Source organism: Centroberyx affinis, unplaced genomic scaffold (assembly GCF_046629955.1).
Source record: "Centroberyx affinis isolate AG114_WGS23_722 - 3 ecotype Tasmania unplaced genomic scaffold, CSIRO-AGI_Caff_v1 ptg000861l_1, whole genome shotgun sequence".
Lineage (NCBI taxonomy): Eukaryota > Metazoa > Chordata > Actinopteri > Beryciformes > Berycidae > Centroberyx > Centroberyx affinis.
Window position 1 is genome coordinate 2203 of NW_027279455.1, and position 12978 is coordinate 15180.

Genomic DNA, 12978 nt, shown 5'->3' on the forward strand with positions numbered 1-12978 from the left:
CCAACAGGTACAAAATCAAAATTGATTATACAGAGGGTATAATGGCAAATATAGTCTTGGTTACAGATGTTGGCAAATTTGACTATCAACACTGCCTCACACTGTTGTCTATGCATCACTGTTACCCGTTACTTTTTGTAATAATAGTCAGGGGTAATAATTTCATTTTTTGTGCAATGCACTTTCTATGGTGGCTGCCACTGGTGAGTGAATATAGAGGAGAGGAGACTGATGAGTGGTGAACAGGAGCTGGACTGGTCAGACAGCATCTGCATCATCAGCAACAGTAGTCAATAAGAGCTGCGTTTCTTTAAGAGTGTAATACCAGGAGACACCACTAGGGAGACACACTGAGTTGGAGCAGCTGGAATGGGAGTGGAAATAACATGACCTGAGATTACAGATTATACAAACATACGCACACACACACACACACGCGCGCGCACACACACACACACACACACGCACACTCACACACACATATATATATATACAGGCAGCAGTCAGTCATATTATCCAAGTGAAACAACACAACAGCAGTGTGTAAACTAGAGGCTGTAGAATGACATGGTCAGAGTCTGCCCAGTGGCCTGGTGTGTATGTGTCAGCGTGTGTGTTTGTGTGTGTGTGTGTGCATGTGTGAAACTGGTGGCCTAAATTTCTCTGTGTATCTGTCAGTGTGTTTGTCCTCTGTGTGTGTGTGTGTGCGTGTGTGTGTGTGTGCAACAGCTGTAGTTCTACAGTGGGCCTGTCGGAGCTCCACTGAGTCAGTCAGTCTGTCAGTCTGATGCTGTAACAGTCCGTGGGGTGGGACTTTTATTTTCTCGGCCCCCCTGCCCGTGAACTTTCTGAACCACGCCCCCCGGGCCCTCGGCTCCGGGCCCCTAGACGCTGGTGATTGACGCGAGGCAGGCGTTGGGCTTCTGGAGTTTCTCCGGCTGGGTGCCGGCGGGTTCCGGTATGGCGCGGAAGGAGAAGGGGGGGCCGTTGCCGGTCGCGATGCCGAGGTGGCCGGGGCTCAGTGCCAGATTCTGCCGACGGTTGCTCTCCACTATGGAGGACGTGTTGGACGCTAGGCTCTCCCTGGTTCTGCAGAGAGAGAGAGAGAGATGGAGAGAGAGATTATACAACTGGAACAAGAGAGAAAAGACTGGAAAGGAGGTGCTGGAAGCTTTCACTTATGCTGGAGATAAACTGTAAGACTGAAAAGACTGAACATCATACACCAAACATTCAGGCATTCAGATTTCTCTCATCTTGCCATTATAAAAGGAACACACACTCAACAACCAGTTGCTCTCAGTGGCTACTCATTGGCTCCATTCACATTTGAGTGGCTGACCAGCTCACACTACAGCAGGAAATCTTGAATCAAGACTTGTCCAAATTCAAGTTGTAAAACTTAAACATTTGAAATGTGACGATCCAGACTGGTTTGGCAGGAAAGCGATTACAGTCCTGAACTCTCCCACACTACAAGATCATCAGTGCGACCACCACAAACTGGCACCAACCGCTCTGATCTGGAAAAACAGTCATAATGGCCAAATCATGGCTATAATCAGCCTTTAGGTGGGTAGTGTGTCCCCACAGTTATTTAGAACCCTGGAGAATTTTCCTCTTCGTTTGGCCCGTTTGTCCATATGAGAACACAGCACCTGTTGTTGAGAGAAAGGTTTCTCGGTATGTTTTCAAACCAACCCTGGACGTTCATTTGGACCGAGACCATAACCTGACCCCACTCGACTACAGGAAGCACTGTGCATTATGTGTTAAACACCCAGGGAATTATGTGTTAAGGACAAACAAGGAACAAAGTCCTACAACAAATTTCTGACCAATTAAGGAAACTGAACATCTGTGATGGTGCAATATTGGGGTTGTTAAAGATCCAGTGAAATGATTTCAACTCAGTCAGGAAAAGTTGTTGATGTTGATATCTAACATAATGAGTATCATGTTTTTTCAGTGTTTGATGGTTAGATGGTACAAAGCTTGTAGGACTGAGTGAGAGCCTAACCTTCCCTATAACTGTTAGAACTGTGCGATCCACTGCAGGCCAATATTTTGATTTTTGGGAACAAATATCCAGTGTTGGAGCAACAATGGAGGCACAGAGATTTTGGCAGGTGGCTGGTTGGCTATTGTCTAACAGACTATGAGGCACCTCATCAGCTATGCATACTGTTGACCAATCCGAGTATTAATTAAAACCTGGGTGTAGCTGACATCATTTATTCATCATACCATGAAGTAGATTGGAATTCTACATTTGTTTGATTCTGTTGACAACCTGTTCTGTTGTTTTTCAAAGGCCGTTAGTCAAATTTCCACAATGCTGACAGTTTAATAATTTGGGTAACTTTACATTAACAGGTCGTTTGTAAAATTATACCATGAAATTGAGAAATGCAATTCTCATTGCACTGGACCTTCATTCTGATAAAAGAGTGTACAGTTAAGCACGCATGGTACATTGCCTTGATCAATGACACTTAGGCCTCAGTCACACTGATCCGTCAGAAAACAGACAGAATTATTGACGGATAGGCCTAGATGTCTGTCAGTTGGGCTGTTTTGGAATGTCAACATGGTGGCGAGAAATACAGTAGCCTAAAGCTTTGCTCATAACAGTGCTACTTCATAGAAAAAAGAAGTAACACTGACTATACAGTATAAATTAAATAATAAACTGGCCTCATCGCAACATTATACCAGGCTTTCTCCGTTTTATCTTTGTTTTGGTCGTACTGTTGTCTCTGTGATCACTTTTCCAAAACAAACATAGGAACGCCTATAATTGGCTAAATGGATGTTGTCCCTCCAAGTTCAACTTGGTAGAACTTTCTGTCTGTCAAAACAGATGGAAATCTAATGGGGATGGATGCGTTATCAGCCCTGTCCGGACAACGGGCAGCTCTCATTGAAATAGACAAAGACAATGGATCAGTGTGGCCACGGCCTTAGTTTAGACTGTTAATAATGCGTGGAACTGAAGCACTTCCAAATGTATAGATAGTGCTAGCCAGAGCTAGCTGAAAAAACAACAAGATGAGAATTTGATTTCTCTTGTCTTACAAATTATGTTCTCCCAGTCAATACATGACTTTCAAATACATTACTTTGGCCTGGTGTGATCATCATCATTGTTGTCATAATCATCACACTAAAAACAATAGTTCACCCAAAAATGAAAATTCTGTCATCATCTACTCGCCCTCATGCCAAATGAAACACAGGTGAAATGTGTTAGTCCATATAACACACAGGGAGGCTGCCAGCACAACTTGGTAGCAGCCTTCTCCAAAACAACTGAAGTCAATGGGGACCTGTTCTTTAGAGTTCCAAAACAAAAACAGTCAAACAATCACACTGTGAATAGAAAGACCTATACACCATGATTTGTTGCAAATCAATCAGCTGTAGTTAAGATTTGCACTAAATGATGGTGTAAATATACTGTAGGTCTTTTTGGAACTCTGAAGAACTGGTCCCCACTGACTTCAGTTGTTTTGGAGAAGGCTGCTATGGAGTTGTGCTGCAGCCTCCCTGTGTGTTATATGGACAAACTTCACCTGTGTTTCAACTGGCATGAGGGTGAGTAGATGATGGCAGAATTTCCATTTTTCGGTGAACTATTCTTTTAAGGGCAAGATGGGGAAGATGGAATATATTCTTATGTATCCTATCTTGCTCTGCATGCAACAAACAACAGAACAAAGCTGCTTCCTTTCCTCCTTCCTCTCAGAGCTTTATATTATTCAAAATGCATGGGCAACTGAATTGTGCACTATTTTGAGAGGACTGTTTTATTCCCCAATAACTAGTACTAACGTTGACACAGATTACTAACAAGAGGCTCAAATATAAATAACATTGGTGTGAAACCTTTTGCCTGTCATAAAGAGAAGTTTTAATTATTGTCTTACTTTTCTGGGGGGAAAAAGGCCAACAATACCTGAACCTTTTGGGAACTTAACCAGGAGGGCTAAAAACCCCTCTGGTGCCACTAACTGTGTGTGCATAATAGTACTATAATAGTACTGATGTTACTTGACTGCGTTTGTCAGCCCAAGTATCACAGTTTTGATCCTATGACAATATCGCAGAACAAAAAAGAAATGCTAAAAATAAAAACTTGAACTTGAAAAACACTTTAAATTGTCTCAAATGCATTAATTCTAGTGTTTAAGATTTTTTTTCAATTAAAAAGCCTTTGATAATACTAATAAGGACATATTTTGCTGTTGTTTGGAAGTCATCCGAAGCTGGTAAAAATAATGGCAAACTAAATCTGTGTTATATAAACATATAAAATATGTTTTACAAAGATTCAAGTTTGTGAGTCTAAACTGAATGCATACTGACAAATAAATGTGACTCTAAACACCACCATAAGCCTACTAGTTCTGTAAATATTTGGGTATAATACCATTTCTTAATTTGTGTACTGCTGTACATTTTCAGTACCAAGACACTATGCAACACTAATCTATGGTAACAGACTGTCAGTGTTGTGTGAGAGTGTGTGTGTGACATGAGATGCAGTTCTCACCGTGGTGAGTTGAATCCACTGTCAACAGTGACGGAGCTGGAGTCCATACTGTCCAGTCTGGCAGAGTGGGCCGACTGCTGGTTCTGACTGGGCTCTGGAAGGTTCTCTTTAGCACCGGGGAAGGTGAGGTTCCTCTCAAACCTCCTCTGTAGATCCCTCTCCTTCTCTCGCTCCAACAACCACTGCATGGTTCCCCCGCCGCCTCCTCCCATCCCGACGCCCCCTTCTCCGGCCTTCTCGTCCGCCCCTCTGCTTTTATTCCCCCCCTCTTCGAGTTCGTCGTCGTCCGAGACGTTGTAGTAGTCGAAGGAGGCCTCGGCGGCGCTGGTGGCGGGTTCGATGCCCTGCGGCGGGACGGAGGGCGTGGCCACTAGAGGTTTGGGGGCGTCGAAGGCCTCCTGGGAGTCGAGCGCGTCGCAGGAGGTGGAGAGGGCAGAGGAGGTGAGGACCGGGGTTTTTCTCAAGGAGCTGTAGCCAGGCAGAGGGAGGCTGGGAGGAGGTTTGAAGAGCGTATCTTTACTAAAGATCTCTTTACGTTTCTCCTGGGCAGAGGAGGCGCTGTGGGGCGGCCGGCCGTTAGAGAGAGGGGGGTCAGGGAGGGAGAGGGGTATTGGAGGCAGACTGCCACCTTTGGGACCCACCTTTGCCACGTCCTCCTTGTATTCTGGGGGATGTGGCGTCTGTCTGTCTGTTTGCCGGTCGACCCCGCCCAGTTTTAACCCGTCATGGCTACTTTTACCCAGAGTTCCCAGCGGGTTGGCTGCTGTGAGAACGGCCTCAGAGGAGGAGGAGCATTGGAAGTAGTCGTCGGGGGGGATGGAAGTGGGCATCGGTTTGGGTGAGTAAGCCGGTAGGCTGTCCCGGCTCTTACTCTTCTCCAAGCTCCTCCCGCCGTCCAACCCGAGCGAATCCCCAGCCAACTTAGCTGTGGGGGGCGTGGCCCGCGAGTAGTGAGAAGAGCTCTGATTGGCTCGCAGGGTTCCGTCGTCAGTATAGTAGCGGCTCCGGTCGTCATAGTAATCGGGCGGTCCGATCAACCCGGCCCCCAGCGGCCCTTTGGAGTTATCCATAGATCTGGAGCGCTCCTTGGCCTTGTCGCTGCGCTCGGTCCGGGACTTCCTCTCCTGGGTGTGGGAGTGGGAGCGGTGGACTTTGGAGTGGTGGGCCGACGGGCCGTGGCTCGGCTCGGGGAAAGGCATTTCCGTCCGCCGCTTGGCGAGCTCGCCGGACACGTCCCACTCCGGCGTGACGGGCAAGTGGGAGGAGTCGAGGATGTTGGGGTTGCTGTGCGCCAGGTGCAGCCGGGCCCGCTGGCGCTCCATCGCCAGGGCGTGTTCCCTGGGTGACCGGGCCAGCGAGGACGAGTAGGCTCGGTAGTCCCTGTCGGCCAGTTCCAGGTGGGAACTGTCATTCGGCTCGCCGCGGGCCACCCTAGTCTTACTGTGGGAGCGACTGGGTTTGGTCTGAGACTGCTTCCTGTGCCTGCCCCCGCTCCGCCGACTCCTGGAGCTCTGATTCGCCGAGGACGCTTTACTCCTCTGGGCGCGCTCCTCCTCGAGACGCTTCATGACGGCCGTGTGCCGGGCCAGATTCTCCACGGTAAGGTCGGGGTTGATTCTGCGGATGATCTCCATCTCTACGTGCCGGGGCAGCTGGCTGGGCACCTCCTCGTCCCGGAGCGGCCACTCCTCGGGGGGGAACTGGGCTGAGAAGGTGGCCAGCTGCTTGGCCTTGTCCTTCTTAAAGCTCAGGCGGAACAACTTCAGACCGAACTTCCGACTCCCGCTGCCGCCCCCTCCTCCCGCCTGCTTCTCTGTCTCGCCGCCTCCTCCTCCTCCCCCCCCTCCTCGGTGCTTGGTGAGCGTATCCGTCTTGAAGGGGAAGCTGAGGGTGCTGCGGCTCTTTTCTGTGGTGCCTACTCCCTGCTGGGGAGGCGTCTGGGGGGAGTGCGGGGAGGAATACGCCTCCCGGTGGTCCTTGGGCGATCGGCGCTGGAGCGTGGTGTGGTGGCTGGGGGGGTCGTCGCCGCGGTAGCTGTTGTTGTACGAAGAGTCCCCGCCTCCTCCGCCGCCGCCGCCGCCGTGGTTCTGGCTCGGCTTCGGGTGCGTTCGATCTCGGACGCCTCCGGAGGTGGACGGGGTGATGGTGCCGGAGAGAGGGGAGGTGCACTGCGTCTGCTGATGCTGCTGCTGCTGGTTTTGATGCTGCTGCTGCTGCTGTTGGTGTCGGTCGCCGGCTCGCTCGTCTAAGTGGTACCACTTGGAGCTGGTTCGGATGAGGCTGGGGGTGATGAAGTAGGTCTGCGGGGTCACGATGAAATAACCGTCCGGTGTTGGGTAGATCTTCCGCTCACGGACCAGCATGCTCAGCGTGTGGTGCAGAACCTCCTCTGTCGGCGTGGGAACACCTGCGGCGATCGAGAGAGAAGAGACAGTTAGACCGAGGGTGCGTGTCAAGGATCCCCACACAGATCCACATCCGACAGCCGTGTCAAGGATCCCCACACAGATCCACATCCGACAGCCGTGTCAAGGATCCCCACACAGATCCACATCCAACAGCCGAAGCAACACCATTCAAACCTCATCTACTTTAATAATGTGTTTGTAGAAACAATGCTGATGATCATATAGCCCAGCTCCCTCTATTTTTCGACTACGGCGATTAACTTTGTATCATCCATTTTCACTCTCTACAGACTGATGTGTAGGATTATTTCTCAGCTAGTGTTCTGACCTGTGATTGGACGATTTGGACAAGCATAGGATCTATCCATCTCTCTCTATCTCTATCTCTAATCTAATCTTATTTATTTTAGTGATAATTCAATAGAAGACCGAATGTTCATTTGGCATGTGATATTTCAAAAGCATCCCATAATGACTCTTGCTTTTAAAATTTACATCAGGTTAAATGTACTAATTAACAACAACTGTAACAACACTGGTAGGTGGATCATTGAATATATATGTGCCTCTGAGGTGTTATGATGCAAATCTGACCATCTACAGTGCATTTCCACTGTGTCTTTCTGTGAAATCTGCACGCAGTGTACGGAGAAAATGTACTACTGGAGTACTTAGACTCCCATTTCAAAAGATTTTGTCCACAGGAATCCCATCTGAAAAAATGTTTGCCGTTAGTTATGATTTAATCTTCATCCTTACACATATTCTCATAGTGCTAAGCTTATGTGAGGGAAATATTAATGAAATTAAACTTCTCTGCATTTTAGTGGGGACCTTCTCAATGACCCCTGGAGGTCCCCGGACCTTTATTTGGGAACCAGTATCTTTGCAGTTTTCCATTGTTATAGAATTGAGAATAGTAGAAGGTGTTTCCCCCTAAATTGTATAAGACTCAGTGGTAGGGAAGACTGGTATAATGCAGGCTACATCTTTTCTGTTCATGTGATGGAAGGGGCTGAGAGGCACTGCTAAGCTCAATTGTCTCCCTCTGGTGGCTACTGGAAGCTACAACCTCCAACTTGAGGCTCCTCACAAGTGAGGCTAGTTGAGCTGGTTAGCTGGAGCTCACCACAAAGGGCTGCAGGCTTCAAAATCACTTAAAGGATACTGGACTTACTGGCTTTAGGCTTAGGGAGGGACCAAACAAGAAGATAGGTAAAAGCTCCAAAGGGTGACGGTCTTTTTTGGTTTTCCTTGCCCACTCTCTATTCCCTTCTTTCTAAAATCATTGCAATGTTACAATGATATACAGAAAAAATACCAAATTTGCAACTGAAACAAATGTGAAAATGAAAACAACTTTAGACCGATGAAAGTCTGTGTGACTGGGCTGACTTCTCACCTGAAAGACAGCGCACTATGAAACCGCAACATTTTAAAGACTTCTAAGACAGGATTTAAAAAAAAAAAATGCAACATTTAACTGTATACAAGACATTTGAAGTTTAAAGTTGAGTTTAGATTGAAGACTTTTTGAGGACCTGCAGCCACTGCATCTCTTTAGGTTGAGCTGAACTAATAAACGCCCTGAATGTAAAAGAACTGAAAATGCATGGAAAATATCTACACAACTCCTGGTGACTCGCACAGCACCTACCATGTACTTGTAGCGGCATGGGTTCAAATCTGGCTTCTAACCTATTCTACACGTTATCCTTTCTCTCTCTCTCTCAGTCCTCTCTTTCCTCTCTGTCCACTGCTTCTAATCTAAGAAGCAGAAATGCCACAAAGCTATCCTAATAACTACTTGTTAAAAGTATTTGCCCGCTCTCTCTTCAAACTCAAAGCGGCTATGGTGGGAGTCTCCCAGGAGAAGTTTGTAAAGCTCCAAATGATTGAATGCAGCAGCAGCCAGAAAGAAGACAGTACATCCATTCAAATCGGCAAGCATTCATTTCATTTTACAAATGCCGAGACAGTCTCTCCGTTTCAATCCCCCTCCCCTTTTTGTGCTCTCCTCTCTCTCTCATTTATTCACTCTACTCCCCTCCCCTGTTTCTTCTTTCTATTATTCTCCCATTCTTTCTCCCACTCTCTCCCCTTCACTAACCACTCCTCTCTCTCTCTTTCTGCTCTCTCCTTGTCTCGCTCTCTCTCTCTCTGTCAGTCTGGAGGTATTACTGCTGGTTACATCATAGCGGCCTTACAGCCCAGCCGGAGTGATGCAACACCAGTGCAGACAGACAGGCTGCACGTGCACGCCGGCACGCGCACACACACACACACACACACACACACACACACACACGCACAGGGTCTGTCCATCCCTTTTTCTCTCCATCTTCTTCATAAGAAGGCCGAAGAGAGGGAGCTAGCATGCTGAATTCAGCAGTGTTGTCTGCATGCTACCTGCTATCAACACACACACACACACACACACACACACACACACACACATACACGCTTCCTGACATCGTAATGGCATCCAAATGTGTGGTAGAGGAAAAACATGAAGCAGATCATTGTCTGCTCTCAATGTATTGGCATGAAGGGAAAAGTTGCTGCGGCCATCTTATGTTAACAACGACAAGACTAGTTAGAGACAAATTCTCCACAAGGGGAAAGTGTCTACATCAATTTGTGAATAACAGTATGTGAGAAAAATACATTTGTCTGAGGTCTGGACCAGATTGGTTGCTACAGTAAAAGCAGTTGGTGTGGTGCAGAGCTATCCATTATATCTTTGCACTGTCCGATTCATGGTGCTGGTTGTAATCATACAAAGCAGCAATGACATGATGCTCACCATGTGTCGGACTTAAGCATAGTTTAACTGTAGAATGTCCGGACTGTCGTTTAACAGTAGGGTTTGAGTGATGTGATGTGATTTTTGAAAGCCGATATTAATATTTTTTTTGAACTGAAGCTGCCAGTAGCTGATATTTTGTGCTAATTTCAAATATGTTTAAATTTGACAATTTTCATGACAAAAAAACAAAGTAAGTGTGTCGCCCACAATTTTATTCTTTCCAGGATGGAAAAGCGTCTGATAATATCCCAATAATCCTAATAATATAATAAAAAAAAATTAAAAAAAATAAGATCAATATCAGCCTCATATGTTGGTAACCTTTGTGAAATAGTATACCATATCTTTGCAGCATGCCAATATTAAGAACATGACAGTTTTTGCACAAAATTTTACACATGCTGGAGTCCACATGCTAAGGCATGTCTACTGTCACGCTGTTTTTCATGATTGGTTGAATTGACCATCATTCATGTTGCACAGCATTATGGATAGCTTCTCATGTTACTATATCTGTAATATACTGTATATCCAAATGTTTACTTCATCAAACCAAACAATTTAACATCCTGACATTTTTGGGATACAGATGTCATAAGTATTAGCCTACTAAAACATTTTAAAATTCAGTGCGGTGAAACAGTCTACTGATCAGTTCTACTGCGTTTTGAGACAGGACTGAGAATTATAGTTATAGTTAGGTCAAGTTATTATAGTGATGGAACTATTAAACAACTAGACTTAGGGCTGGATGAAATGTAAGGGATAATGTGAGTCGTCATTATCGCAAAATGAGCCCTGACATGGTGAATAAAGACCCAACACAAACTGGAGGCTCACTGTACATTATCCCTCTTATTGCACGGCTACATACATTGTTTGGCACAAAATGTTGATTTAAAATTATTTCATTTTAAGCTTAAGTCATTTACGAGCTTCCATCAAAAAACAATCCAGTAGAACTGCCTGCAATAACCATGGAGTAACATTGTTTTGTCACTAGGTGGCATGAGTTAATTTGATTAGAAATCAATGAATCAGACTTCTTGACTGCGGAGTGGCATGATTAGATGTGAAACAGTGGTCTGTTATACTGTTTGAAACAGCAGTCTGTTATTCACTTATTATTCTCTTCACCATACTCTCATTGGCCAATTAGAATTGAGTTTCCAACAAAGCCATAAGTGTAATAAATACTGGTCCAAATCCACAGTGGTTCAGATTGAATTATGTACAATCAACATTTTTAAAATGGTTTTCACATTAGCTATTTAAAGTAATAATCATTTTCATATTACAAAAATTACTATTTTGCTACTCTACCTTACCAAGTGATATACCGCAATGGTGGTCCAAGCTACAGCCAGTTCACATTACTTTTCCATTTGCTGTTTTAAACACTCGGTGTCTGGTAGATTTTTCCTGGGAAAAATCCTCTGGTACAGGAAGTGATGCGTTTTATGTTTCTGGTTTCTTTGTAATAAATAGCAAAAGAACAGGGCAAATAGCATGAGCAGTGATAGCCACCATGGCTGCACAGACAAAAACCCAAGGAGAAAGACATCACAGTACTGGACACACTGTTTGATTGACAGGTGATCTCTGGAAGTGCAGTGCAGAAACACGGATTTTGGAGATTACCACTTTAACAATTTTACTTGTATATTATTTACTCTCAGCGTAAGGCATAAATCATCTGAATGGATATGGCCGGTGTCAACCAATGAACTATGCGGTCTAAACTCATTGGCTGGTATTCCAGTCACGTACTTTCCATACCATAATAAAAACATTTGTGATAACTTCCCTAACTATATAGTTGATTAATCGCTGGTTGGTGACCAGCAGATACCAGATTGGGACACACAAGACCAGACCAGACCGGACCACCCCATCCCATCCCATCCTATCCTGTCCTGGATCAGACCAGATTAGGCCTTATTACACATCATTATTACACATCAAATCGGACCATACCACACTAGACCAGTACATACTAGCAGTGTCCATTGGGGCTGAACAATTAATCAAAATTTTATCAAAATCACAATATGGCCTACTGCAATTAAATTAAATAATGTGGTGCTGCAGAGATGTCCTGGCCTACACATCATATTCTACAGACTTAAGAAAACATCTTTGTTTGGTACAGATCCCCGCAAAAATCACACCATAATCATTTTAATACGTTTTTCAATGAAAATGAGAATAATGATGTAAAAATGATCATTCCCTCTAATATCGCAAATCATATCGCAATTGCAATATCAGTCAAAATAATCGCAATTAGATATTTTTTCAAAATCGTTCAGCCCTACTGTCCATACATTAATTTAACAATCGTACCAAAATCCATAGTATGTTTTTAATCACACTTTTTATCTTTATCAAGATTGTTGACATTTAACAAAAATAGCTCTTTTAAAAAAATGAATGCCAACTGAGGTCATACACTCACCCCACTAACACATACACACAGTATACAGCAGGGTGCGGTAAAAATAAGGGATTGGAGCAAAAATCGATTAAATTGCCCTGAATGTTGGAAAACACCCCTCAAAATCAGTAGACCAAAAGATGACCAAAAGATCATGAGGACGAGAAGATCACCGAGCCACACACTCTCAGATTAATTGATAGACAGCGCAGCAGGCGGGCAGACAGCCGCGTGTGTGTGTGTGTGTGTGTGTGTGCGTTGCCTGTCATTACATCATACGTGTGCAGTTGCTGTGGTGACATGACGCAAGTTCCCTTTAGAGGGAAACCCAGAGCTTGACTGACACACAGAAACACACACTAGCACACACAGATAGACACAAATGTCTGTGTGTGTTTGTTGAGGCGTGGTCAGAAGCAGAGTCTGCCGTTCAGATGTTACTCGCAAGGCACTGGCTATGCTGAGGTTCCTACACGGTTTCCGCTTTGACATGCCCCGCACTCCCACAACTCCGGCTTTACGGACAGCAGACGTACGTTGTTTTACTGCTTCGGCTCACCAAAACGGGAGGGAGCGTAGAGAATAGGGAAAGCGTAATCTCCCGTTAGAAATAAACCGGTGTTGCAAAGTACAATTAACATTCCTGCTTCGTTTTCCGTGGACTCTTTCTATGCGGTTTCAGATCGCCAGGCCAATACCAAGAACTGATCCCGTCCATTACTTTTCCAGAAAAAAAATCACATGGCTTTTCTTTGATTTACAACATGAA

At 45.2% G+C, this 12978-nt stretch overlaps 1 protein-coding gene across 2 annotated transcripts in view; it reads right to left on the reverse strand.

Annotated features, from left to right (window-relative positions):
• Positions 1-884: 884 nt before the first annotated feature.
• LOC139645440 (storkhead-box protein 2-like) overlaps positions 885-12978 on the reverse strand; it is a 68034-nt gene continuing 55940 nt past the window's right edge. For both annotated transcript variants that reach the window (XM_071521149.1, XM_071521150.1), the window contains exons 3-4: positions 4556-6962; positions 885-1089 (exon numbers count right to left, since the gene is read on the reverse strand). In XM_071521149.1, coding sequence (XP_071377250.1) covers positions 885-1089; positions 4556-6962 — 2612 coding nt within the window. The remainder of the gene's footprint in view (positions 1090-4555; positions 6963-12978) is intronic.